The sequence below is a fragment of the Limanda limanda genome, chromosome 16 (genome assembly GCF_963576545.1).
Source record: "Limanda limanda chromosome 16, fLimLim1.1, whole genome shotgun sequence".
NCBI lineage: Eukaryota > Metazoa > Chordata > Actinopteri > Pleuronectiformes > Pleuronectidae > Limanda > Limanda limanda.
Genome location: NC_083651.1, coordinates 4520137 through 4547212, shown reverse-complemented (window position 1 = coordinate 4547212; position 27076 = coordinate 4520137). Strand labels below are relative to the sequence as shown.

The following is a 27076-nucleotide window of genomic DNA, read 5'->3' as shown; positions in this document are numbered from 1 at the left end:
AACGACTGAGCAGCATCTGTACTACCTCTGTAAACTGAATTCCAAAGTAAAACTAAAGTAAACTAATTTATTTTCTCTTTCACATCCACTTGACAAAAGGACAAAGCGCCTGTTGTAGCTCGGCTCAGGAGACATCCACAAAATTGACAAAACACAAATATCCTTAAGACACCTCATCACTCAAAAAGACTTATGAGAGATTATCAATAATCCCACACACGCCTTCTGTGGCTACTCTGAACAAATACCAATGGAAAAGGATTTTAGATTTTTACTTGTAAAACAAATAGAGGGATGTTAGGTGCAAAGAACAGCTTACTTGTAAATGCACTTGAAGTTTATGATTTTTGCGTTTCATTTCACAGTTGCCACAAATCCTTTCCTTATTTCAAATTGTTTTAGACTTTCTAGATATTTTATTTTCAGCTTTCATGCGTGCACACTGACAAAATGGGAAGAGGTGAATTAAAACCAGCTTCCTAGCATAGCAAACACTGAATAAATACTTGTGAGGAAAGCACGACCAGTAAAATATTCTTGTGTTTTATTCACTGGTTTCCAAGCTTGAAGCTCAGCTGCCCAAACAGACACACACTTCTTCTGAGACACTCCCATGATAGTTAAACCTCAGATGCACATTATTATAATCATGATGGAATTTCTTGATCTCCTGCACATGTTGTAATCTAATAACAGGCCACAAAGCATTCTTTCCAACCGCACCTGTCACGCTTCTGTAAAGACTCAGGTGTGTCAGTGAAAGTGGTCAAAGGGAAAAAGAACCTCATGTTCTTCGGAAAAACAATTCGTCAGGATCCGGTTTTAATCTTTGAAAGAGATACAACAGTGTGACATGAGTGCTCACATTGACAACTGTTCAATTCCCTCAATCATACTTTATTCTTTCTGCTGGTGCAGAGGAGACAAAAGGAAACTTGAGACAGAAACGTTGTTGTTTATTTATTCAACTTCAGTCGAGTCACATTGTGAACAAAATACCATAGAAAATTCTTTATTCTAAAATTCTAAATGTTTTTCTTTTACACTTTATAGTCCAGAGCACGTGACCTGAACATCATTATCATTCACAGCAGATCATCCCAGCAGCTCTGTGAGGTGCAGCTCTGGCAGATGAGCTGAGCTGGAATGTCAAGACAAACAATTCAAAGAATGAATCCTATCTGATGGAATCATCTTTAGAAAACACAACTCCAGGTCTGTGACAGTGATAAAACACCCACTGTCCTTGTCTGAGCTTTGTGGTTTTTATATTTGACACTGAAGACATTTAGTCTTCTTGTCCTTGCACATAGTCTTCGCTCTCTTCGCTGTCATCACTCTTCACAGCTTCACCCTCCCACTCAGCGGACTGCTGGGGTAAAGTGCTGAGAAGCGTCCCAGGGTCCACACAGGGAAGACGTTCCTGTAGGAGGTGTAGCTGATGGCACAGCTCTTGTTGAACACACCTGCAATGTTTTCCTGGCGAGGTGAAAGCAAAGGTTGAGCATAAGTTTGTTGTAACTTGGATTAAAGGGAGAGAAAGAGATGAACAATCAATACATAGATTGTAAGTGATAAACTCACCTGTGGCCAGTCTCCATTAGGAAGCTGCTTGTCAATCAGCAGCTGGACTCCTCTCTCTATGGCCCGCCTGTCAGGATGCCTGGTGATACACACAAGTAGTGGGATTGGATTTTAATTAATTATTTTCGTCTTAATAATACATATGTATATTCTGATTGCAGGGAAATAAAACATCGTCACAAAAATGTGACGATTCAATAGTATTGCGATATTTGGGCCACGATTCAATAGTATTGCGATTCTGCGATATATTGCGATACTGCAAGTATTGCGATTCGATTCTGCGATTTATTGCGATTCATGTCCCCCATATTATTCAAAGGCTTTACAAAAAATGAGGAAAATAAGACTGCTCAACTCACTTCAAATGTCACATTTAATTCTGTGAACAACATTGTCTTCTACACATTAACTGAAGTGCAAAAACTGTGTTTGAACATTCAGGACACAGGACCTTTGTAATTATTTTCTGAATAGGAGACCTCTCACATGAACACTGAGCTCAATCATATAAATAAGAGTAACCTAGAGCTTCAATCAAATTGAGACCTGCAAGGTCATGACCCAAAATGTTAAATTCATTTGGGAATATTGGCATTTTTGTTCAGAAAAAGGAGTTGGTCAACATGCTCAGATGTTAAAGTGCTCCTCTGGGCCGTTACTATATCTCCTGCAGTGGAGAACATCCTTTCCGCATACACACTAGGTATCTTTTAAACTCTGAAACTCTCCTCGTCATGCTTTGCCAGCCAGGGGCTGTTACATATATAATTGTAAATAAATATAGAAAAAAAAAAAAAAAAAAAAAAAAAATTACAATACTTAGTGCTACAGTATCGATATAATTGCGGGCATAAAATATCGCGATACTGAACAGAATCGATTTTTTTCCCCACCACTACATAACATGTGACCAAAATCCAATCCTCTGAATCAACATGAACCCATCAGTTCCAGTCTGATCCCGTTTGGGTCCAGTCCCAGGTGAGTTAGTGGAAGGAGAGTTACCTGGCGGCCATGAGGCCCAGCAGAGCCCAGCAGGTGTTGTGGATCTGAGCCTCGCTGCTCTGGACGTAGCGCCGCTGCTCACACGACTCAAAGTCCTCCCCCCAGCCTCCGTCAGGCATCTGCCACTCCAGCAGGAACTGGCAGGCTTTCTGCACCTCCACACACGCGTCCCTGACAACAGGACACAGTGGGGCCGTTAGGGATGAAGGGGTGGAGTTAACGGGTGAACTTTGTGGTTTATTCACGTTATCGGAAGTCTGCGATCTCTTACTCGTCCTCGTAGACGTGACCCATGCACGCGAAGGCTTCGAGGCCAAACCAGATTCCGTATGTGAAGCACACGCCCCAGGACCTGAGCAGGAGGAGAGAGAGATGGAGATCAGCCTGTTGACGAGGTGGGAAATCAAACAGTCACATGACAGGTGTGTGTGAGCGCTCACCCCTCCCAGGAACCATCAGGCCGCTGCACCCTCCTGCAGTACTCCAGTCCCGCCCCCAGAGTCGACCTGAGGAAACACACATGACCTGTTACAGCCTTCAGCTCCTCCCTCTTTATCCTCAACCTCAATCAGAACTGAGAATTTATTCAGGAAGCAAAGTCTGTGTGTGATCACTCACTAATCACTATATAAACCACTATAAAGAGAGTTTGCATTTTGTAGTGCTGTCCCAATGTTTAATAAAAAATCTTTTATACCCTTTAGTGCACTCGTTTCCCACAATGCATTGTGAAAAGTAGTGGAAAACCAATGGTCAGTAACTCCACTGTACAATTACTCCCGCAATCATATTTATTTATTTCACCCTTACTGTATAACCGTCATACTCATACCGTTTAATATTTATCCCTGCACTTCTTGGACTCTCCACTTCTTTGCACTATTGTTGTGTTACAATTCACAGCTCCTGTAGGCATTCCTCCTTGTATATACTTTATTTTCTTAGACCGTTGCACCGTTGCACTGTTTGTATTGTTTTGTGTGGTGATGTGTATTCTGTGTAAGCACACTGACAGCAACTTTACCATGTCAAATTCCTTCTTTGTGCAAACTTACTTGGCCAATGAAACCTGATTCTGATAACTGAGCAATATCTACCAGAATGCAGTCCGACAAATGTAAAAACTAGCAGAGGCTACTGGAAAGTATTAATACTACGTGCAAAATATACAATTTAAATGTATTGTGGGATTTTGGACACAGCCAATGTCTTTTTGGAGGATTCCTTTCCCATCATGTCTTTTTTAAACCATTTTATACAGTAAATACATATAACAATACTTCATCCAGTCAGTTTGGTGTGTATATTGTGTTTGTGCCGTGTGGTTCACCTGATCTCCTCGGCTCGGTGGTCAGGGTAGACCTTCTGGAAGTGCCTCAGAGCCTGCATCACCGCCGACGTACACTCCACATAGGTGTAATCTATCATGATGTCACCTGGTTGTGTGTGAGACGGAGCACACAGGGTTACCAACACATTTCAAATGTCAACACAGACAACATCCTCTTTTTAAAAATAAGGATGTATTAGCTTTTTGCCCTTTAATACAGAACAGACCATCATCTTGCGACACATCGAGGGTGCAATGGAAAAGGTTATTCAGACTGAAAGGGCATGTTTGGCTTCGTGTTTCCCTTTTTCATATCTGTAATACTTGTACAGTGAGTCACGCTGACATTCCTTCACTCAGCACCGATCACTCAGAAGTCAGACCATGAAATGAGCCCAGTCCCACAGCTAGGTCCATATGATGGGTGTTGAGCAAAGTGCTGGAAACGTATACTCACCAAACACCTCGGACGGGTTGAGCAGCTCCAGGAGTCTCCCCCCCCTCTTGGTCTCATATGTGGCAAACCCCCCATCAGAGTTCCTCATGCTCAGGAGCTACAGGGAGATAAGAGAGAGATAAGAAACACGGATTCTGAAGTGAACCAGACGTTATAGAGGTGCAGCTCAGTCTGATGTGGGTTTGTGTATGGATTAAACTAAATGAGATGAATCGTTTGAACATGAATTAACACTGACATTGAACTGTATAGCGGTTGGATTGTTTGCACAGAGACAGGGATGCTGCTCCACCTGTTCCAGTCTTGTTGCTTTGCCAAGTTAACTTCTATAAACATGTTTCCCTATATGGTGACGACCTCAGAAACCTCACAGAAAAGGTAACTGAGTCTTGGATGTACTTTTTGCCCGTGGACTCACCACGTTGACGGCGTCATAGAGCCGCTCCGAGGGGACATGCTGGCTGATGGAGGGACACAGCTCCTGCAGCAGCATCACTGACTTCAGGCCCTCGGCCGTGCAGTCGGCCACGATCCAGCCACAGTCCCGGGTGCTGAAGGGAAATCCTCCCTGGAAACAAGACACAGCGTTAAACAGTAAAGTGACTGCATGAACTTATTTATTTGGGCCATTTCTGATTCCCTGGATATGATCTCCAGATGCAGTTTAGTCCGTATTTGAGACTAATGGGAATTATTCTGAAGTGGCTCTCGTTTAATACTAAGTTGTACCTTGTTCATTTGTCTGTAGTATTTCTTGTATTCAGGAGGATTCTCCGGTATCTGGTGGTGGAGTGGAAAAACCAGTCAGGCATAAGAAATCACAACTGAAAGCAGGTGAGGATCATATTACTGTTAATCTGTAAATATGTGTCAAGGAGGATTAGCTCTGGAAGCGTCTGAGACTCATGTTGCCTGCACCTGTGTTATGTCGAGAAAGTGATGTGCGTCTTGGAGGCACTTCGATAGCCTGGGGTCATCCTGAGCTCCTGCCTGAAACCACACAACTTATTATAATCAGCTACATGACACATTTCAGTCAGGACTCACACAGCTCTTCTCAAAACGTAATGACCTGTGAGTTACGACTAGGGTTGCAAAGGGGTGGAAAGTTTCCGGTAAATTTCCGGAAACTTTCCGGAAACTTTCCATGGGAAGTTTAGCTCGGGAATTTTGAAAAAAAAAAAAAAAAACGCAAATTAAACGCTGAGCAATAAAAACATCATTCAAAACTCTACTTTTAAAGATGTATGGAATGCAGCACACGCTGCACATTGAGTTTCAACCCTCCACTGTGCATTCTTCCATCACATGCACAGATAACTCCCAGCATGCTTCACTCTACAGCAGGGCTATTGAGGCCTGCTGTAGTGTGCAGGACTAGTCAGGTAAGTTTCCATGATATTACTGGGGAACATATATTAGCATGCTGATTGAGGATTGTTCATCTGTTCATCTAGCCTATTTCCATACGTTTATCCATCAATTGTAAAATATGTTTACAGAAGATTCCAATTGTTTGGCTAACTATTTATATCTCTGGCATTGCATTAGTGTTTTTTTACAAACTTTTTTCTCATCTTATTCTACAGAACAATGCCACGTGCACTATCTCATGTGTGGAGACATTTCACCCCATCCAATGTAGATGGAAAGGCTGTGTACATTTGCAAATACTGAGCAAAGACCTATGTTAAGAATGACACAACGATGCAGAAGCATATAGTCAAGTGCCCAAAGTTTCCTCAGGGCTCAAATCAGCCTATGACAAAACAAAATGTTTATATTTATGTCTGTATATGACAAGGTAAATACAGTTAGTATAAATTACCCACAACATTTCCAGTTTATTCCCGTTTATTCCCGTTAATTCCCGTATATTCCCGTTAATTCCCATGGAAAGTTTCCCACTTTGAATATTCCCGGAATTTTGCAACCCTAGTTACGACTGATCTGAGACTTGAGAAGTGTGTCGTGTTTGAAAACCATTTAAAGGAGCAATGATGATCTATGTCTTTGTAATGTTTATGTCTAGGAAAGCAAGTTGTACAAGCACAGATCTGAAATTGAATTGAAATATTAAAAGACATTAACAGAGGTAATAGTGTGGGCGTGTCAGGTGTGTGTGTTACCTCGAGGAAAGCCTGCACGGCAAAACAAGTGTCCCACAGCTGAGAGCCATTGGTCCCCTGTGCAGAAGAAGAAGGTGAAACTGAAAATCTCTGTGGAACCAGCACTTAGTTGACTCAATATAAAAAATATAAGAGTCTCACCTGCATTTTCATCCCATCCAGCCCCAGCCTGGAACACACAGGACTCACTGTTAGTTCATCTGCAGTTTACTTTCATGCACAAACATATTTAAAGATCTATTAGCACTGAGTTAACAACTTTCCACATCACACACAAGGGTTGCATTATCCAGCACAAGAGTGTATTGAACAACTTATTGAGCAGTTGATAAGAGGCTGAGTTGTTACCAGAGATAATCTGGGATCCTGGACACGTGCTCCTGAAACACTGGGGAGGTCGGACCGTCCACGTACCAGCGAACCAGCATGTTGATGGTCTTAGAGATCTGAGGACAAAGGCCAGAGCCTCATGTTTACACTCTCTTCCCTTTACAGTCTGAATGAGATGATGTGATTCTACCAGTGTTCCTCAGGATGTGTGTGTGTTCACTACCGGTCCGATGCTGATGCACTTGGTGAAGCGGTCGTCGGCCCGGATGTGATCGTACAGTTCTCTTTCAGCCATTCCTCTCAGCGTGGTGCTGTGATGGGCTTCGTACACATTCAACACCACTGCAGGGAGACAAGGGGAGGGGAGGGAGTCAAGCAGCGGCATGTGGAAACATTCCAGTGCAGAACACTTGCATAATACCTCATTGCACAAAAAACACCTTGTAGCCATGGATACTGCTTCTCGGTGCTCAGGGTGTTGTGTTGACTTACTGTAGGCAGCGTCGAGCAGCGAGCTGTGAGCTGTGTACATGTCACACGCGGCCACATTGTTCCTCTGAGCCGGCCAGCGGATGGAAGCATAGTCTTGGACATAAAGCTCCTACACAACAAGAAACAGACAAATGTGTTATCAACTGGTCGATTCAAATCAAGGCTCGGTATTTGTAGCAGAAGGCAAAGTAAGAATTTCACTCTACAGGATAAAACACTTTGAAATTGAACTTTGAACTATTGAGGCAAATATATAGTTTATTTTCACTTTTATAGCTTCAAAAGTAAACTGTTTTATCAAAGAATCTAATGATTCATCAATCATCGTCAGTTGCAACTCAACAATGATATAGATCCGATTGAAACTTCATTTCAGTGGTTCTGCATCGTGACGTATTCATGATGTCACAGCCTTGAGAACTGAGCTGAGTCATGAAAAAGGAAAAGAGTGAACTCTCAGACCTCTCCTCTAGTTGCTTCAAAAGTCAGTTTATCATACTCTGGAGTGTAGCGCCCCCGTGTGGTACAGTTGGGCTACAGCACCTGTCTGAGGCTGAGCACCAGGGAGTCTTCCTCAGCCGCCAGTCGGACGGCGTAGCAGTAGCTCATCGGGAGGTAGACCTGGCGACAGTGACACCACAGAGTGGAGGGGTGGGCCGGCATCCAGGTGGGGAACAGCCTGCAAGTAGACACACGTACAAACATCAAACCCCGAATACGTTCAAAGGAAAACTGGTTTCCTGCTTCATAGACAAGTGATTACAATGAATGTAAGTTCAGCTGGTGATCTGATGTCACAGGAAGTCCTGATTTAAATTACATTTCCAGCTGCAGCCACTTGCACGGGAGAAAGAAATAACATCACTGGACCTACACATAATGTCAGAGTTGGCACACACACGGTTTCTACTCGAGTAGAAGTAAAGATACTCGTGTTTAAAAGAATCCAAGTAAAAGTACCGATTCAACCTCTTTACTCAAGTCAAATTCTAATAGTAAGGCTCTGAAATGTCAAAAAGAAAAGTTAAAAGTTCAACTTGTGTTAAAAAAAATGTAGGAGTAAAGTAAGTGTCAAAAAATAAATGCACAAGTAAACTACAGATACCTCAGAAAGTACTTAAATCCTGAATCTTACCACATCTCTGGCAGGAGCGTGTTCATTCCTTCCCAGCTGTACACATTTAAAATGGCCAACCAGAATTTGCCCCACGAGGGAATCCCCACTGCACCGCCTGAAAAAACACAGAACAACAAATGTAAAATCAGAAGTTTGCAGGAAATATAAAAACACAAAGGAAGAACTTTCCTTCCTGCTCACCTTTGCTGTGCAGGTTATTTCTGGCTCGAACCATATCTGGGTCATCAGGCTCCAGTCCCAGGATCCTCAGGGACGTGTAACTCAGTGCTGTGCCAAAGACCGTCGACTTATCTTCAATATGTCTGAGGAATAAATAAAAATAAATATATGTGAGTGGTCAAAGGTCACAGGTCAAGTACACAGTAACCTCACTAAATATGTATTTGGTCTTGTGGAAACAGCGTTAACCCCTCATTTGCCCAACTCCTAAACCCATTCAAATTTTGACCAGTTGTAATTTGAACTCAAAGATTAAACGATTAGATTCCAGTTGTAAAGGTCAAAGGTCATGGTGACCTCAAATTAATTTAGAAAAGGTTCTCCTTTGCTGAAGTGTCAAAAGACAAACAAACGGTGTGATACCTTTGTCTTTTGCGGTGAGAAACATGGCCTCATCTTACAGGAGATGCACATTAAGGGATAAGGCATGCACACAAATATCAAAAGACCACAAAGTGTGACGGCAACTTACAGACCCCAGCCTCCGTCCGGCAGCTGGACGGAGCGCAGGTACCTCACCATCTCCTGCTTCCAGGCCCCGGGCAGCGGGATCTTAGCCACGTGGCAGGTGATCAGGAGGCCTGTGGAGCACACACACACGGCTACAGATAGAAACACACAACAGCATGTGCCAGTAACACCATCACCCCAGGGTACACACTTCCACACAGGGAGGCCACTGTGTTTTCTCAGGTATGAAATGAAAGCTGAGTCCCACCTGGGAGCAGGAACAGAGGTCCGCCGTAGTCCCCGGCCCAGTGGCCGTCCTCCGCCTGCAGGTGACTGTAGAAGTGCATTCCTTTCAGAGCCACGTCCACGGCCGTGTGTGCAGCCGGGGATCCACACACCAACTCACTCTGTGGAGACAACACAGGAAGAGGAGCTATTCAATAGGAAAGTATCTTTGTGGCTGTATCACAAAAGTGTGAATCTGAGAAATTTACGTTGGACTGAAATGATTGTAAAAGTGGCAAATAGGACAATGTATAGCGGATGTTTTGATTAGTGTTTAATATAATATTAATAAAAAATGAAAGCTCTGGTACAAGTACCTCAAAGTAAAAATGTGGAATATGGCCGAAATGGCCACCTAATCCAAAATAGCAGGCTTCCTGTGGCGTTTTTCCAATTGCACCTAAGACTTTTTTGTTTGTCTGGTCATGATACACCTGTGTATTGATTTTTGTGAAGATCGGTCAATGTGAACACGTTCCAGGGGTCTCGGGGGGCACCGTTGAGCCATTTTTGCAACGCCCGTTGAAAATTCCTCCCGAATACGTACATTTTTACCACTTTCTAACTTTCTGTAAAAATTTGGTAAGAATTTGAGCATGTTAAAGCCCTCAAAAGGCCAATTCATTTGCCTGAATAATAATAATAAAAATAATCCTTACAATTTCAATAGGGCCTCACCTGTCAGTGCTCGGGCCCTAATTATCCCGATATAAAGTTCCCTACATGGCAGATACCAAAGAGTATATGTTGAGTCCTGAGTATTGAGCACATGTAGAACTGTCGAGAAATGCAGGTTTAAAACTGCTGGCACCATTTTGTGATTATAAAAAAACCTGATTCATGGCCCCTCCATCTCCAGAACTATATTCCACACAGAGAGAGAGAGACAGGAGAGAGTGAACCCACCGTGTCGATGCCGAGTGAGTGAGCTTCCATCACGGTCTGCTCCCTGTCGGGGGTGTCCTGCTCCTCCACATAGCGCCAGGTCTGTCTGCCCTCGGCGTTGGTCAGCCTCCAGCGGCTCAGGTCTGTGGCCGGCTCCGTCCTGTACGGCCCCCCCCGCCTCCGCAAGTGCCTGGGAAACACAGCTGGTGGTTTAATGGTGTGGTTCTTCTGCCAAGGAAGTTATGCTTTCACCCCTACAAACTATACAAATGAATGTGTTTGTTCATTTGTATGGTTGTAAGATGAGGCAAAATACTGACTAAAGAAAAATCATTACCACAAAATTTGGTGAAAGGATGTGGTAAAGGTCGGAGAAGGAGTGAGGATGCTAAATGGGTCGTTTTTCAAAATGTTCCCTGTTTTCTCACAGAATAATTCGTAGATCTTGATTTTTTTTTATAAATCTGGCGCATTTAGGGGACTGATTTTTATATATATGTGCAATTTGGAATTGCAAATTGCAAAATCCAGATCTAGTGAATTTAAATGAGTCTTCACTGAGTTACTTTCTAGTTCCATGTGCACATTTTCTAATAAAAATAAATAAGTTTTAAAAAAGGTATTTCCTCAGCTGTTCCAAAATTAAACCAATAACTCAGGAGGTGATTCTGCTGCTTGTTTTCAGTTCATGTGCAAAGTCGTGACACACAAATCACAAATCTGTGCAGAGAATATAAAGTAAACACTCAAATACACAGTTGTTAAATGTTGAATAAATACAACAAAGTACTGGTAGCTTTAAATACACAGTAAAAAACACGGTTTTCATACAACTTTTCTAAATAACTAACTCTACAGGTGTTTTTATAGATATATTCATTTCATATTTCCACAAAACCTTATTATCTCCTGTTGATTTCACGTCATCCCTAAACATGAGTTATGAAACTGTTTTGATGACATCATCCCCAGATTAATAAGTACAAGTATATAACACAGACTTTATATAAAAGTAAATACTCACGTCCCCTCAGTCATGGTTGTGATACACAGATGAACCCTCCGCTGAACTGAGACTAAGTTTCTTCTTCTCTTGAGTTCTGCCCCTCCTGCTCTTTACCTGGGAGCTGTAGTCTTTTCAAGGAACACACACTTCAGTCTGTTATACAACCCGCACTACATCTCCCAGAAGACACCGCTGTTGCCTTCCGAGGAGTTTCCAACATGGAAAGACATGAGCAGAGACTCGAGTGTCCAATCACGCACCGGCTGGGCGGGGCTAAGAGGCGGGTCTGCAGCGAGCTCGTCCAATCAGAGCAGCTGCCTAGAGATGTGCTACAGGTGTTCACATATTGACGAGGATCAGCCAATGAGGAGTTTACATGAAAAATAACACTTTTTATTTCATGAATCGAACATTTTACACAAGTAAAAAGATGAAATTAAAGCAGAAGCATTTCACTGTACAAGTAAAAAACAAGTGCTTCACTTTTATGTTACAGACAGACAAGAGAAAGCTGATTATCACACACATCAGGAATCAGCTTCTCATCAAGTTTATGTAAAAAACCAACACACAGCTATATCCTGCATTTGTACTTACACACTTATTTTCAAAACTATGCTTAACTAACTGTACAAAGTTAAACCAAGCTTAAAAATCTTGGTTTTATTCTCTACTTGCAAAACACCCAGACCTTAATGTGACACACACACAGCTGAACTCAACAGACTCAGCTTGAGCTCAGCAAATCCAAAGTGGTTTGTCTCTGGACACAAAAGGATCACGTGTCCTTTCTTTCCAAACATTTGTGTAACTGTGATGATATTTCTGCAGCAACAGTCGGTCAGTCGTCCACGATGCTCAGCAGGCCGCTCAGCTTCAGTCTGCACGCCAGCTCTTCCTCCTGGCTCGCCACAATCTGACGCTCAAGCTCCTTCAGCCGCCATGCCATCGACACAGGGATGGTTTTAGGCCACGATGATTTCTCCAACGGATCATCAGGCTCCTGAAAGATCCAGACATAGAACATGTAGGAGTACTGCGAAATGAAGCCAAACTTTCCCTCTTCTTAATAAGTACTTGAAGAAATGATCCTGAATCCCTGAAGGAGAAGTGAAGTCGTACCTGTGTCGGTGTGGCTTCTCTCGTCTTGGCTGTGGGGGAGTGAATCATGGTTGTGGGCCTGGAGAGCAGGGTGGAGGAGGGGATGAAGAGCGGCGAGGACAAATGCTCCAAGGGGTCGCCCTCCAGCCAGCGCTGAAGCTGCTCCAGGCTCCTGGAGAGATACAGTTGTATGTTAATCATATTGTACATTACTTCTGGCAAATAAGAACTTCAATGGAAATTATCTTTTACAGGTGCAGCACAGTCCTGCATAATTAAATTTACCCATTTCTTTAGTTTCTCACTCTGTCCGAAAGTTTAGTTCTTTATTAAACCTTATTCAGTTTTCATCCATACACCTCTGCCCGTTCAATACTGTTTATAGGACAAATGGAATATACAATAACCATAAAACCTCCAGTGGAGCTGTGTCTGTACCTCTTGCTTTCAACCTTCTCCTCCTCTAAACTCTGCAGGACTTTGTGGGCCAGCAGCTCTTGTGATGTGGGAGTGTGTGTGATGTCCAAGGACGCTGCCGCGGCCTCCAGCGGCTCCGCCGGACTGTGGAACAACCTCTGTCTGAGGGACAGATCGGGGGGGGAGGCACACGCAGCTGCACTGGCCCTGATGATAGAAGAGGGGGGTGAGGAAGGAGGAGGAAGAGGGAGACGGGGACAGAGGTTGAGAAAAAGGCAAATTACAGAAACAGAAAATGCTACGTTTTCATCATGAGGCAAGAAGAGTTAAAACTGTGTCACTACATTATCAGCACATGTCCGCCTCTAATTAACTTCCCCTGGTTCACTGAAATACCTGAACTCATTCTGTATTGCACAGACTGTGATATATATACTGTAACATAACGTTGATACCTTAACAGTTAAACTGAGGTTAGAGACCTCAGGACGTATTAGTAGGAGCTGTTGACAGTAACAGAGTCAGTTTCTCAACAACAACTAAATCTCATCCAAATGATAAATGTTGCGGCAGTAAGTAGAAATGAGGAGATCCATACCCTCTCTCCTCCTCCTCCTCCTCCTGCCGCTGCTGCTTCTCCCTGTGTGTTTGCCTGGTGGCCTGGGTCCACTCCTCCGGGGGCTGGAAACCCTTCAGCGACTCTGTGAGGAAGTAAATCAGGATCTCTCCGTCCTCTGTCACAGCATCTTCAATGACAAAAACAAGCACAAGTTATATTGCAAGTCTTACACAGTCTGCAGTCACAGGTGAAAGTGAACTTTCCAGCAGAATGGCCTCACCTCCACAGGCAGGTGGTCCCGGTATCTGCCAGTCTTTCAGCTTGTGGTCGATGCAGATCACCAGCACGTCGTCCCAAGGGATCTGACTATAGGCTGTTAACACACCCTCATCCCCAGTGCCCCAGCTCCCCATGGCTGCCTCGGATCTGTTGGCCCGGCTACAGTGACCCTTTAGCCGGACCCTTTCCAGAAGGTTTTCCAGTCGGGACATTAGAAGAGGCTGACTGTGATATGAGACCGGGATCTGAGCAGCGTAGCAGTAGATGGAGGAGCAGAGTTCACACCACGAGTCTAGAGAAAGGAAGAGATAAGCAAGCACAATAAGTGGATTGTTGATTTCTTTAGCACCAATACAAACTCCAAAGTAAAAAAATAGCCTTGGTGTCAATCACTTACCGGTGGACGAAAGCTTCTCCCACTGTGGCAGCTGCAGGCTGAGGATGGCTTCTCGGAGCCAGGCCAGGTGCTCAGCTGAGTTCCAGCCCAGGTGAGGAACAAAATCTCGAGTTTCAGGCACGCAGAACTCGCCCGGCGGCCACGAGAGTTTGCAGAGATCCTGCGATGACGCTGTGTCAGCAATGTGAGCCAGGACGGCGTTGTACAGCTGGATGATGGGCGCCGGGTCCTGGGAAGGAAGACACGCCGCGCCTCGTTCCTGGCGGTGGCCGTAAACTCTGGGAGTGAACTCGCGACTCAAACTGGACTCTACAAGCTGCACCAGGCTCTGGCAGGACAGGGGGAGGGAGGGTGGAGCGCGGCCCAGCAACCAACGCAGAGCGTGGCTCAGCTAGAGACACACAACCAAGATGGAGACGGTTCATTAAGACACTTAAAGAGAAAGTGAGCATCAAATAGTTATACTCCAAAACTCTCACCCCCTTTTCCCTTTAGCCCTACTTCCATGTATGTGTATGTGCATGTGTGCATTACCTGTCTGGATCCCTGGACGTCACTTGTGGTCTCTGGTATGAAGAAGAATGTGAACTCTGATATCAGTCCTTCCATGACCATCATCTGCAGCATCAAGGCTGAATGGCCATGAGAGAAAGGGATCAGGATTATTTCACACGGATAAATTCATCTAGTTTCATTAAAAACTGCCTGACACGCCTCATTGAATATCTAAAGTTTTGTTTCAACAGAAAACTAATATTTCAATCTTAGATTTTAACAAACATGCATTAATCCCATGTTTACTGATCATTACCTTCTACAAGTTTCTGTGTATCACCAGCGCCACCATCAGGTCCTGGCACCAGAATGACCAGAGGCAGGGGGCAATGCCAGGTGCTGGTTTGCTGGAGCTGTTTAAGCTGAAGCAGAGCTGACAGCAGAGGTACATCCTGCTCGTCTTCCCCCGGCTCGACGGCCGGCATGGCAGGAAGCAGCATGATCAGAGCTCCCGTCCCACAGAGCTCGCAGCTCTCCTCCATTTTGGACAGGCTGTCTTCAGTCAGCGGGCCTCGGGACGCCTGGGCCACAAAAACAAGGAGAGAGGTGGTTACACAGGGCCAGGGCAGGATAACCGATATTGGTCAAAAAATGATGGTCTAGAACATAGTTAACCTTAATAACAGTTCTCTGATTTCATACCCTTTATATTAAATGTTCTTATAATCGTTAAAACTCCAAAGCCCCTCACTTGTATCTACAATCTAACCGTACATGAGCCCTTTAGAACACACATCATCCTAAAAACATTCAAGCATGTGTGTGTCTTCTTTGCATTTGACCTCAGTCGTCCATATAAGTTGCAAACTGATCTAACCTTGACGCTGATGTGGACTTTGTGAGTGTGTGGTCCTCTCTCCTGCAGCGAGTTGGTGACACACAGGGTCTGCAGAGTTCCATCAGGCTGCTCCTCCCCGACCTCCGACGCCTTGTCTCCGCCCAGTTTCACCTCCAGCCAGTCTGACAGGATCCTGATACAGGAGACAGGAGAGGACAAACTTAGGCCCTGTACACACCTGGTATCAACATCCATCCTGAGACAAGTACTCGTGTGCAGTACCTGTCTGCCAGGCTGGCCACACTCTCGTGGTTGCTGGGTAAGAGGAGAGCGATCTTCCAGTAGATCCGCTCCGGTGGGTCGGGGATGTTCTCTGACACCAGTGCCGGGAGGTCGAGCGGCGCCCACACCATCTCACTGAGAGCAACATCACAAAGGAGGTCAACAGGCTGCTTCGTGATCACACGCTGAATAAACTCACACACAACAACTCCAGACTTACTCAAGCAGCTGCTGATAGTAGTAGTGGACTCTCATCTGGTGGATTGCTTCTTGCCTCATTCTGAATAACCTTAACAAAGAATTTAAAAAACAGTCACTTACTGGAGTAGTACAAAAAGAAAGTTGATTTAACCATCCAATTAGTCATTCTAATAAATCTATTATAAATAACATGTAACAACACAAATTGGAGATCCATGTACCTGGTGCTTGACATGGCCAAGGTGCCGGCATTTCCCAGGTTGACCAGCCCACGGGCCAGGTCTTCCATGCAGGGCCGAGCAGGGGCGCTGGGAGCCAGAGCCTTGAGTTTGAACCGGGGGTCCACACAGCACGGAGCTGCAGGGAAACCCCTCATCTGTCTCTTCAGCTGCCGACGAAACGCGACCACATCACGCCACCTGGTGGTACAGATAAAGAGGGAAAAGGTTCCAGATGCAGTTAACCCTTACAGCAATGTACCTGTGTATGTACAGTATATTCAGTGTAGCTGGTTGATATTGGACTGCTGTGGTGGTGTGGTGTATAGTGTGATTTATTTATTTCCATCTCCAGATTCTCTCAGGTTTTTTACCTTTTGATGTACTTGTGGATTCGCTGCAGTTCATCATCGAGGATTTCTTCAACAATCAGAGCAATATCTGCATTCAGAGTCTCCTCAACTAGACTGGTGCAGACCTGCTCTGTGCATCTAGCCACCTGGTCTGCCTTCTCATCCACTGCCAGCCTGGAAGAGGTTAACAAAGAAAGAATTCAGATACGGGCTCTGAATATCTAGGACTCAGGATCAGCAGATTGTATCATATTAATAATCCAATATTAAAGCACTCTGATAAATAAATGTCTAAGTTTCGTTTCCCCATTACTTAGGAAAAACAACATTATTTGATTTAATGAGTTTGAAACTTCTTACCGGATCTCAGAGGTGGAAGTTTCCTTGATGGTCTCATCTAAAACCTCATGGAGGATCTCTGTGCAGATGGAGCAGCTGAACTGAGCCAGGAAAGCCGTGTGCTCCTGCCTCCTCCTGGTACAGGGACAAAATGATAACCAAATATGGGTGGGTGGTTTTTGTGAAAAACATTCTATAGCACAAACCTGGATGTCACAGACTAAATGGAATTCTTTGTCTGCTTGAATAAACGCATTCAAGAAGAAACCAACACATCTAACAAACGCTACTTTATATTCTGCTTTCCTCTTTCTTAATCAAGCTGAGGGTAGTAATAAATGGCACTGAGCTATAATCAACAAGCTGTCAATATCAGGCTGTGCTCATGAGACCAACCTGGCTTCTTCCAGCTTGCGTTTCTCTTCAGCAACTCGCTCCTGCTCCTCCTTGATCTCGGTGGAGGACACCTCCTGCAGCAGTTGCACCAACACCTCACTCACCAGGGACTCCACCTGCACACTGCTCTCACTGCACAACAAACAAAAAAAACACGTCAACGAGTAAAATCAACTTAATAAGTCTCCAGCCACTTAGCTGGTATAGAAGATGGATTGGATTATAAATCGTCAACACTTACGCAAGAGCTGTTGATGCGTAGCTGGCACCGACGACAGCTACTTCCCTCGCTGCTGCTACCACCACCTCTTCGATCACACCGTCAAGTTCGGCCATGATTTCCTGCAGTTGCAACACAGACTGTCAGTATAGGTCACTCTTGCTTTTAAGTGTACAGCACATTTAAGATAATTTCTTAAATTTCATGTCTCAGGGATGAGACTTTCTTCTCAATGTGGCCGCTGGATATGTGGATGTGTTTAGAATAAATCCTGTAAGTTCAAGCATTCAGATATATTACTACTCTATAGGCCCCCTTTTAAAGTATAAATTAAATTAATATATTAAATTTTAAATAATCACCAAAGCTACAAGTCATCAGTAGGATATACAGGTGAGTGAGAATGAATTTGTTCTGAAAGTAGGATGTTCATTCGAGGCGGAGCAGAGGTCTTTCCCCACCTCGTTGCTGTACACAGGCCGAGGTGCGGCCGGAGGAGGCGGTGCTGTGACCGGCGCCGGTTCAGGTATCGGCTGGAAGAGCTGCTGGGCATCGGCCGGGGGGGCGAAAAGTGATTCACTCAGCACATTTGTAGCAGCTGGAAGCAGCACAAACTCAGAGGGAGTGTCGGGACGTGACGCGGGCTGGGACATCGGCTCTAGGCTGGGCGGAGCCTTCACCTCCAGCTTGGCAGCGAAAGCTGAGACAATGAAGAAAATCAATGAATGAATCTGAATCTATACAGTGATGTGATGAGATGATGTTCTCGATTCTCATAATGAATTCTGAGAGGATTACTACTGACAAATGTAAAAAAGCAAAGATAGATGTTCTGTCACTACAGTAGTAAGGAGTTTTATCCCTCATGTACATGAACCAGTGGGTTTACAATGCAGCATAAATGTAGAGTACACATATATTATAGTGTTAGAAGTTGTGTCGTGTGTAAAATAGACCCAGTACCTCTGAACTGGTTTGAGAAGGGCTCAGTCGAAGGTGCCTCTCCACGGAACTTGTTCTGGGGGTCGAAGCTGCTGAGCGGGTTGTGCTGGGGGGGGCTGGGGAGCGAGCCTCCGTTCACCACCTCCCCGACCAACACTGGTTTCTTTGCCAGGATGACAGCAGACTTCTTCTGGGACAGAGACAGCTCCGGCTCCTGGAACCCTGTCCGACTCAGCTCAACAATACTGTGAACAAAACAGTGTTTTCAACTTGATCAATATCAATGACTTGTGACTGTTAGCTATGCTGGATAGTTTGTTTATTCTGTTTGTAAATTAATAGGAGGCTTTACAAGACATTTGGTTCTGATTTCATAGGCATCAGTCATCGAATTAATATCGCTTCAGTCTCAAGTTTCAGAATGACGATGCTAAACATGATATTGGTATCAAAGTCAAGATTTTAGTATTGTGACCACACTAATATGAAGGAGCTTATCTCAGTTATTGGATAGACACGTACCCATCGTTGACATTAAGGCCGTACTGCTGGATGAAGTCAATCGTTTCTGCCGTGTCAGGGAACATAAACATCCGAGTAATGTCCTCAACTGGAAAGCCAGTGGACCGGGGTCCTACAGTGTGAGCAATGTTCAGGGTCTTCAGGGCCTTAGCTCTGACCTGCACACAGGGAAAAAAGACATAAGGGAATAAAGAAAGAGGACGAATGAACAGCACAATATTCTGTCATGTGACATTTCTTACAACAAGTATATTGATCAATGATTAATCGTTCAAAATCATCAGCAGAACAGCAATGAAACTACTTTGGTTTACAACCGTACAAACTCATTTAGTTAATTTTGTAACTTGATTGCTGTAGATTTTTCTAACATAATCAAACTAACAAAACACAAGTTCATGATTCTCTCCATCTCATTCATCGGTGAAAGAAAAGAGTTTGTGACCTGATTGAAGTATCTGTGCAGGAGGCAGCTGGCGAGGTACGAGGCTCCTTTCACCAGCTTGAAGAAACGCACAAAGTTGTTGTTGCTGACTGCAGAGAACGCCTGAACTGCAAACTTCACCTCGGGCGAGTTACGCACTTTGTCGCGGAACTGCTGCACCTCACTGTGTGACATGAGGCGGGAGGACAGTTGTCATTAGTGGGATATGAAAAGCAACAACACATCTGAAGTCAAAGGACATGAATATAATCTGAGAATTAGGGTGTAAAATCTGCGTTGGTGTGTTTTCATGACTGACCGCAGGCTGTCGCCATCATCCAGCTTCAGCAGCACGTTGTACTGGCGGAACTCGGCCTCACAGGGGCAGTAGATTTGACGCGTTGCCAAGTCCTGGTACATCTCCTTGAGACTCTGCAGGCACTTGGTCATGTTCTCGTTGTTGATCTTGGCGTCGAACGACGACAAACGCTCCTCGCAGAGATGGTGGGCGCAGTGCACGTGGAAGCGTGTGCAGTTTTCAATCAGTGACACCGTGTGTGGGCAACACAGGTGCTGCTGGATGATGTCCTGTGGGCACGACGGAGGAATGGATCAATTTGCAATACGGGTTTCATAACGTGTTGCGTTTAAACCTGTGCAGATATCACAACTGGACCCAGTTCCTCATATAAATGAGACTTTAAATAAAACAGAACACGGTGACGCAGCAGAATTAAATTGGTGAACTAAGTGACCAAATAGTGTTACTGCAGATTACGCTCACTCTTGTTTAGTGTTTGGATGATATTGTGAAGTTGAGGATAAAATGGAAAAGATCATTTATGGTAACTTGATGAATTGATAGCTTCAAGTTGTGTGTAGAGAGCAGCAGGGCTCAGTAACTATTCTTACTATTCAATAGTTAAATATGAAGCAGGTCTTTACCTTACGGATGCCACGGGTCCTGTTCCAGACAAAGTCGTACCAGTCACGGTAGTTGTCATCGCCGTGGTCCATGATCTGAGTCACCAGATAGTCCATGGTCATGCTGAGCACCGGCAGGGGGCGCAGGTCATGGGGGAGGGGCTCCTCCTGGTCGGCTGATGAGCGACTGTACTCTTTGATTGCTGCAGCGTGATACACCTAGTTGGGAACAGGAGGAGACGGTTTCATTTTTTGTCTACTGGGTCCCTCCTGTTTTCTAAGTACCAATTTTCTTTATTCTTTGACCTTCAACATTTACATATATATTCCATGTAGCTGTAAAAAAGCCATAACAACAATGTGATATTACCAAATCCTAATGACTAAATGCTAGACTGATTTTAAAAGGTGCTTCTTTTACTTTGCCTTCCCAAGTAGAAAGAGAGTATAAGTGACATACGCTGCAAAAGCATTCTCAAGTCTGAAACACGTTACCATCTCTGTTCCTGGGATGACCTCGAATACGCTCAGCTGGTTCCGTGTCTCTCTCATGTACCTCTCCTTCTCGGGACACATGTCAGGACATGTCCCCACAAACACCTTGGATAGATTCAGGTCCGTTCGCTTGGGCCGACCTGTGTCGACAACAGATGCCAACAATTAAAATAATGTTCTTGTTTCAAAACCATGTTAACGGCGACATTCGACTGACGCGAGGAGCAGCTTCACCTTGACGCAGGACCTTGTCTCGCTGCTCCAGGAGGCGGTACTTCTCCTCAGCGTTGTCCGCCATCTGGTCAATGAGGTGGAGGAGGGAGGAGGGCACTGGGCGCTCTGAGCTCTGGGACTCTACGCTGCTCTCTCTCTGGGGTTCAGCATCAAACTGCAGCGACTTGGCCAATGATGACTTCTTCACAGGGGAGCTGACATATTTTTAAGGATGTCAGTTGGTCCGGACCAAGTACATGAAAGCTTTTAAAGTATAACACAAACACGTTCATACCTGCGGCTAAAGGTCAAGGAGCTGCTGAGTGCAGGAGCTCTGAGTGGACCTCTCCTGTTGGGTGAGGAAGCAGCTCTGGACTCCGTGTCCTCCTGGTTTTCTCCCTGTGCCTCCTCACTTCCTGCTGCAGGTCGGCTTCCTTTCTCCCCTGGACCTTAATTTGTAACAAGGAAGTAAAGGTGATATGAAATATAGTGATGAAGACTCAATGACAACGATCTTGTGCTATTAATTGAGCTTTCATAGAGATGTGTTGTATTTACTCTGCTTCTTCCTATGCCACAAGAGAAAGAGTTCATGCCGATGAAGGAGTTTGCCTTTCTTCTTGGCCTTTGCTGCTGATGCCTGAAAAGAAAAAAGAAAAATAAACATCATATTTACAGCATGACTAATAGGAAGCCTTTCTCATCGTCATATTTAACATCCAGGACTGGCAGGTAAATCAAACTAACTTGTTTAGCTTGTTAGTGAAAAAGGAGGTGATTCCATTAATCAAACCGGCAAACGATTCGGTTTTTTTTAAAGCTTGGTGCATAGCTGACAGCATGAGTAACAAATGAATAATGAATTTCAAATTAAGTGTGCTGAGAAAGCCGCTGAGGACTAGATTGGGAGAACGGTTGTCATTTAAAGCTAGTTAAGAAAAGATCAGGTAAATTAAGATAGCTAGAGGATGGTGAACATGCTCTATGGAGAGTTTGTGGCATGAATTTCACTCACATGGTCTTCAAAGTGCACGAAGGCCAGGTTCTTTGCAGGCTTACAAAAAACCTTCGAGACTTTGCCGTAACGACCAAAGTGTTTCTCGATGACGTCCTTTTTGTTCAGGTTTGGAGGAATGTTCCTGCACTGGAGGGAGGTGCAGTCGGTGGGAGACACGCCGCTGAGGCCCTCCGAGCTCTCCCTGCGCACGCCACGTTTAGCAGGGGTGACGACCTCCGGCTGAGGGTCGGTGGCTTTTGCAGAATCTAAGATAAATGATAATAGGAAGACAACAGGATGAGTAGAAATTAATAATGTAGGCGGCTTATAGAAGTTATTTAAGATATGCACTGGAAATTCAGAAGTTTGAAGATTTGTAACTGGGTTTATTCATCAAAACCAAAAATTATTCTGTTTTTCTTAGAAGAGGGTCACAAAATAACTAACTATTTGAAGGGTTATTTCCTCAGGTGTGGCAGTCTTCCAAGTTCCCATACTTCTTCATAAGTTAAAAGTTTGTCTTTAAAAATTCACTGTATAAATAATCATAAACACACCTCGATACAAAAGGCAGATAAACCCACGATGCGAATGATTTAAACATCTCACCTGACTCCTCAGCTTTGTCCAGCACGTCCCTGGTGAGGTCTGGAGCAGCAGGTTGTGTAACAGTCAAGCTGTCACCTTGACCTTGGACATCTTCCTTTTCTGTCTCCTCCCACTTCAGTGCCTGTTGCGGAGTCTCCCTTGTGGCCTCTCGCCTTCCTGTGTTAGGGCTTTCTTTACGAAGACTACTCAGTGCCCTACCGAACAAGCCTCCCATTGGGCCCCGGGACCTCATTAGGGGTCTCTTTGAGGGGTGTCTCGGTGAATCTGATTCTGCTGAGACATCCTCCTCAGCGTCCGGCTTCTCGAGGCCACGGCTTGGGACCACTGGATCCTCCTTGCGCTTGGTGCCTTTGCCAAGCCTTGCAAATATATTTGTTTCCCCTAAGGCCTCCAGATTGTTCTTTTTCTCATCTGTGCTGGTCTCTGCTTGACCTATGGAGTCACCAAAAGCTGGGCTCTGACCAAAACCACTAAAAACAGGTGTGGTCTGTGCCAGGGTGGGCTTAACTGCAAAGCTGAAAGAAGATGGGGTGGTGGGCTGGGTGGTGGACGCCTGGGTGGTGCTCGAACTGGAAGGAGCGGCTGGCTGGGAGAAGGTGAACTGCAGAGTATTTGTAGAGCCGCTGCTATTGCTGGTTGTTAGTGGATTGTTCTGAGCAGAGACAGAGGGGGCTGCAGCAGGCTGTGAGAAGCTGAAGCCCAGTGGTCCAGACTTAGCACCTGTCAGCTGAGAGAAACCAGTGGTGGTGCTGCCGGTGGTGGTGCTGGTCTGGTTCCCATTGCTGCCAAACGGTGAACTAGACATGGATGTGGTTTGAGGGTTTGCAGGCTCAGGGCTGCCACTGAAGATGGGTTTGAAAAGGGCCTCATTGGCCGGCTTGAAACTGAATTCTGACGGTCCAAAGGATTTGCTCTGGGCGACGCTCTGGGTCACACTCTGGGTCAGGCTCTGGGTCAGGCTCTGGGTCAGGCTCTGACCTGTGCCAAATACAGTGGTGGGGACACTGGTAGAAGAAGGCTGCCCAAATGCAAGTGGCTGAGGTTGCCCTAAGGCAGTGGTGGATCCAGGAGGCATTTGGGACTTTCCAAATCCAGGTGGCTGTTGGCCAAACCCTGGGGCCTGCTGGCTCACACCTGCCGCCTGACCAAATGCAGAAGTCTGCCCAAACACTGAACTTTGGTTTGGTCCACTGGTCTGTCCAAAAGCTGGAGCCTGGCTTACTGTGGACAAAGAGGAAGGCTGTGCAGCCATCTGTCCAAATGCTGGAACCTGGGTTATTGTGGTCAGAGAGGAAGGCTGTGCGGCCATCTGCCCAAATGCTGGAGCCTGGGTTATTGGGGTCAGAGAGGAAGGCTGTGCAGATGTCTGTCCAAACGCTGGAGCCTGGGTTGTTGTGGGCAAAGAGGAAGGCTGTGAAGACATCAGTCCAAACACTGGAGCCTGGCTAACTGTGGGCAAAGAGGAAGGCTGTGTAGACATCTGTCCAAACGCCGGAGCCTGGGTTCTTGTGGCCAAAGCGGAAGGCTGGGTGGACATCTGTCCAAACGCTGGGGCTGGACGTATAGTGTTCAAAGACGAAGGCTGTGCAGACGTCTGTCCAAACGCCGGAAGCTGGGTTCTCGTGGTCAAAGAGGAAGGCTGTGTGGACATCTGTCCAAACGCCGGAGCCTGGGTTCTCGTGGTCAAAGAGGAAGGCTGTGAAGACATCTGTCCAAACGCCGGAGCCTGGGTTCTTGTGGTCAAAGCGGAAGGCTGTGTGGACATCTGTCCAAACGCCGGAGCCTGGGTTCTCGTGGTCAAAGAGGAAGGCTGTGAAGACATCTGTCCAAACGCCGGAGCCTGGGTTCTTGTGGTCAAAGCGGAAGGCTGTGTGGACATCTGTCCAAACGCCGGAGCCGGGGTTCTTGTGGCCAAAGAGGAAGGCTGTGTGGACATCTGTCCAAACGCTGGAGCTTGACGTATAGTGTTCAAAGACGAAGGCTGTGCAGACGTCTGTCCAAAGCCTTGGACCTGGCTCATTGTGTTCATAGAGGAAGGCTGTGTAGACATCTGTCCAAATGTTGAAGCCTGGTTTATCATGGGCGAAGAGGAAGGCTGTGTGGACATCTGTCCAAACGCCGGAGCCTGTCCAAACACCGTGTTTCCATGGGGTTGGGCCTGGTTGGCGACAGCAGGCTGACCAAAAGCTGATGGTGGGAAGAATCCCATAGTCTGCGGCTGGTTGTTGGAGCCCTGTTGTCCAAATGACGGGAACAAGCCCGTCTTCATGGGGTTGCTCGGGGCCTGGAAAGCGCCCCCTTGTGGACTGCCGAACGGGTTGGACGGATTCATGGCGCCGAGGCTACTTCCTTGGTTATTCGTCGAACAGATTTCTCATCCAGACATTGAGGCAACTAACAAATCTGTAAGACGTCACCAGTCTCCCTGGTTCTGACGTACAACGCCCCAGGAAGCTCAACTCTACGAAGACAGAAACGAATATAAATATAAAAGCATTAGCTCGGCCTGTTAGCATGAGCTCACGATTACAATCACTGTTTACGCTAACGTTAGCTTAGCTGCTTGTCCTTAATGACACTGGATTTACACACAGGTTTAGAAGAAGGTACAGAAAGTGCGGTGTCGCTGCGGACAACCCACTCACCTCACACAGTTTGATTCTGCTCTGGTTGTTTACTGCTTCACTTCACTTCCGGTGGTCCGTCAGTGTCCCGGGTCCCCGGTCCCCGCTCTCTGCTAAACTCTTGTTCCGCAGTCAGGGACCGGCTCAAGTGGTGGCAGCTCGCAGAGGCACTTCCGGTGTCCACAGACACTGCCACTGTTCAAAGCCAGCTGCCTTCGATGTCACAGTGTAACTCAATGAGATATTACTGGTTTATGAAAGTTTATTAGAACGTTTTTTATCAGATATACTCTCCATTTATGTCTATGTTCTCTAATACATGTTTTCTGTGTTGTTGTGTTGCAAAACAGCAAAGAGAGACTCACAAAATGGCCCTTTACTTTACCATTTAGTTTTATTCATTATCATAAGTTGAAGTTGGCCCAAATGTTTCCCTTATGATGGGATCTCATAGGCAACATGGCATGGAAACATCAAATGCTTCATAAATCGTATTAAAGTTTAACTAAACTATCTTAAAACCAATTATCCCTAGAAGAAAACCTACATATCTGGATGTTTAGTAGATACATTATTTATTCGGAAATATCAAATTACAGTACATACGAGCACAGAAAGAAGAAAAGAATAAAACAGATGTGAAGGGATGACACTCAAAACACAGGCAAAGCATTGACAGCATTTTGGCAGAATCGGTGCAAATATGACAAATAAATCAGCCATATAAACGAGCATGTTTCACAATAACAGTGGATAAATACAGATCAGTTATTCCTGGTGCTAAGAAGAGTAACCAGGGTTCATAGGTATTTTGACCAATGGATTTCCATAATTTTTCCATGACTTTTCAATAACTTTAAACCAAATTTCCATGACCAAACATTGTGAACACATGAAAAAGTGACAACATTTAGTATTTAAGCTAACATGAGAATTCCAAAGCATACAGTATACCTTAAATGACACAAATGAATGAGAGACAATAGTTTGATTAAGTTATTTGTGTGTAACCAATGGCATGATTAAATCTACACTAGCGTAGTGCATTATCCCGCCTGCTTCCCCACCGAACTTTTAAATTAGTACGAGAGCGTAGGCCCGTTTATATTTTGAGCGTATTTCTTTTAAAAGCATATGAATCCTTTAAAACTCCGCGTAAATGAACGACAGGAAAATATGAATATAACGAATTTTAATTTTTTTCAAGCACTTTACTTCCAGGCCTGGAAATAAACATTTTACAATTCCATGACTTTTCCAGGTTTTTCATAACCCTGAGTAACACTGTGATGAACATCTCAGAGAATGAGATTACCAAAACCTCCAGACTCAAAAACCGTTTCTTCCCCCTCGCCATCTCACTTCTGAACAGCCAACCCACTGTGGCACTGTGCAATAACCCTGGATCTTTATAATAACCACTGTACAATTACTCCCGGAATTATATTTTATTATAATTATATTTAATTATATTTATTTACTTTCACACCTACTGTATCATACTGCTTAATTTTTATCCCTGCACTTCTTTTAAACTCCTCTGATCTGCAATAACTCCACCAAACCAGCACCCTGGAATATTTGCATATTTGCACCAGCACCATAATAAGCCTATTTGAATATTTGCACTACTGCACAAACTGAAAATTCATCTGTAAAGATATATATTTAGATGTATATATTTTATTTTCTATTTTAAATGTTTGATATTCTATTTCATTGTTATTCTATTTTTTTTTTTTGTACTATTTCTATTTTTATGTAATCTTTTTGGGTTGAAATTACTGAGAATTGCATAAAGAGAGTGTGTGACCCAAGCATTTCATTGACAGTGACTACTTCATGTTATCTCTGTTCATTTGACAATAAAAAATCTTGAATCTTGAATCTCTTGAATCTTTCTTTCTTCTTTTTTCCT

The 27076-nt window shown here is 44.7% G+C and overlaps 2 protein-coding genes across 2 annotated transcripts; both read right to left on the bottom strand.

The window, feature by feature from the left end:
• Positions 1 to 947: 947 nt before the first annotated feature.
• On the bottom strand, positions 948 to 11372 carry lss (lanosterol synthase (2,3-oxidosqualene-lanosterol cyclase)). The gene is made up of 22 exons (XM_061088211.1): positions 11332 to 11372; positions 10329 to 10497; positions 9406 to 9544; positions 9160 to 9268; positions 8649 to 8770; positions 8466 to 8562; positions 7874 to 8009; positions 7331 to 7439; positions 7062 to 7180; positions 6857 to 6954; positions 6650 to 6677; positions 6509 to 6565; positions 5298 to 5369; positions 5109 to 5159; positions 4798 to 4947; positions 4380 to 4476; positions 3923 to 4028; positions 3033 to 3098; positions 2864 to 2944; positions 2593 to 2763; positions 1585 to 1663; positions 948 to 1479 (listed from the first exon to the last, which is right to left on the bottom strand). Exons 1-22 carry the CDS (start codon positions 11343 to 11345, stop codon positions 1342 to 1344), a joined length of 2208 nt encoding a protein of 735 aa, XP_060944194.1. The 5' UTR covers positions 11346 to 11372; the 3' UTR covers positions 948 to 1341.
• Positions 11373 to 11684: 312 nt separating this feature from the next.
• mcm3ap (minichromosome maintenance complex component 3 associated protein) lies at positions 11685 to 25231 on the bottom strand. Its single transcript, XM_061088854.1, has 29 exons — positions 25180 to 25231; positions 22535 to 24995; positions 21944 to 22191; positions 21487 to 21568; positions 21224 to 21377; positions 20950 to 21143; positions 20716 to 20855; positions 20242 to 20439; positions 19616 to 19884; positions 19318 to 19480; positions 18873 to 19030; positions 18372 to 18595; positions 17870 to 18108; positions 17430 to 17530; positions 17189 to 17320; positions 16814 to 16927; positions 16475 to 16627; positions 16104 to 16301; positions 15902 to 15970; positions 15682 to 15816; positions 15439 to 15592; positions 14878 to 15142; positions 14601 to 14698; positions 14067 to 14457; positions 13671 to 13961; positions 13430 to 13577; positions 12853 to 13038; positions 12436 to 12586; positions 11685 to 12316 (listed from the first exon to the last, which is right to left on the bottom strand). The coding sequence occupies exons 2-29, from the start codon at positions 24864 to 24866 to the stop codon at positions 12155 to 12157; spliced, it is 7149 nt and encodes a 2382-aa protein (XP_060944837.1). The 5' UTR covers positions 24867 to 24995; positions 25180 to 25231; the 3' UTR covers positions 11685 to 12154.
• Between the last annotated feature and the right edge of the window lie 1845 nt (positions 25232 to 27076).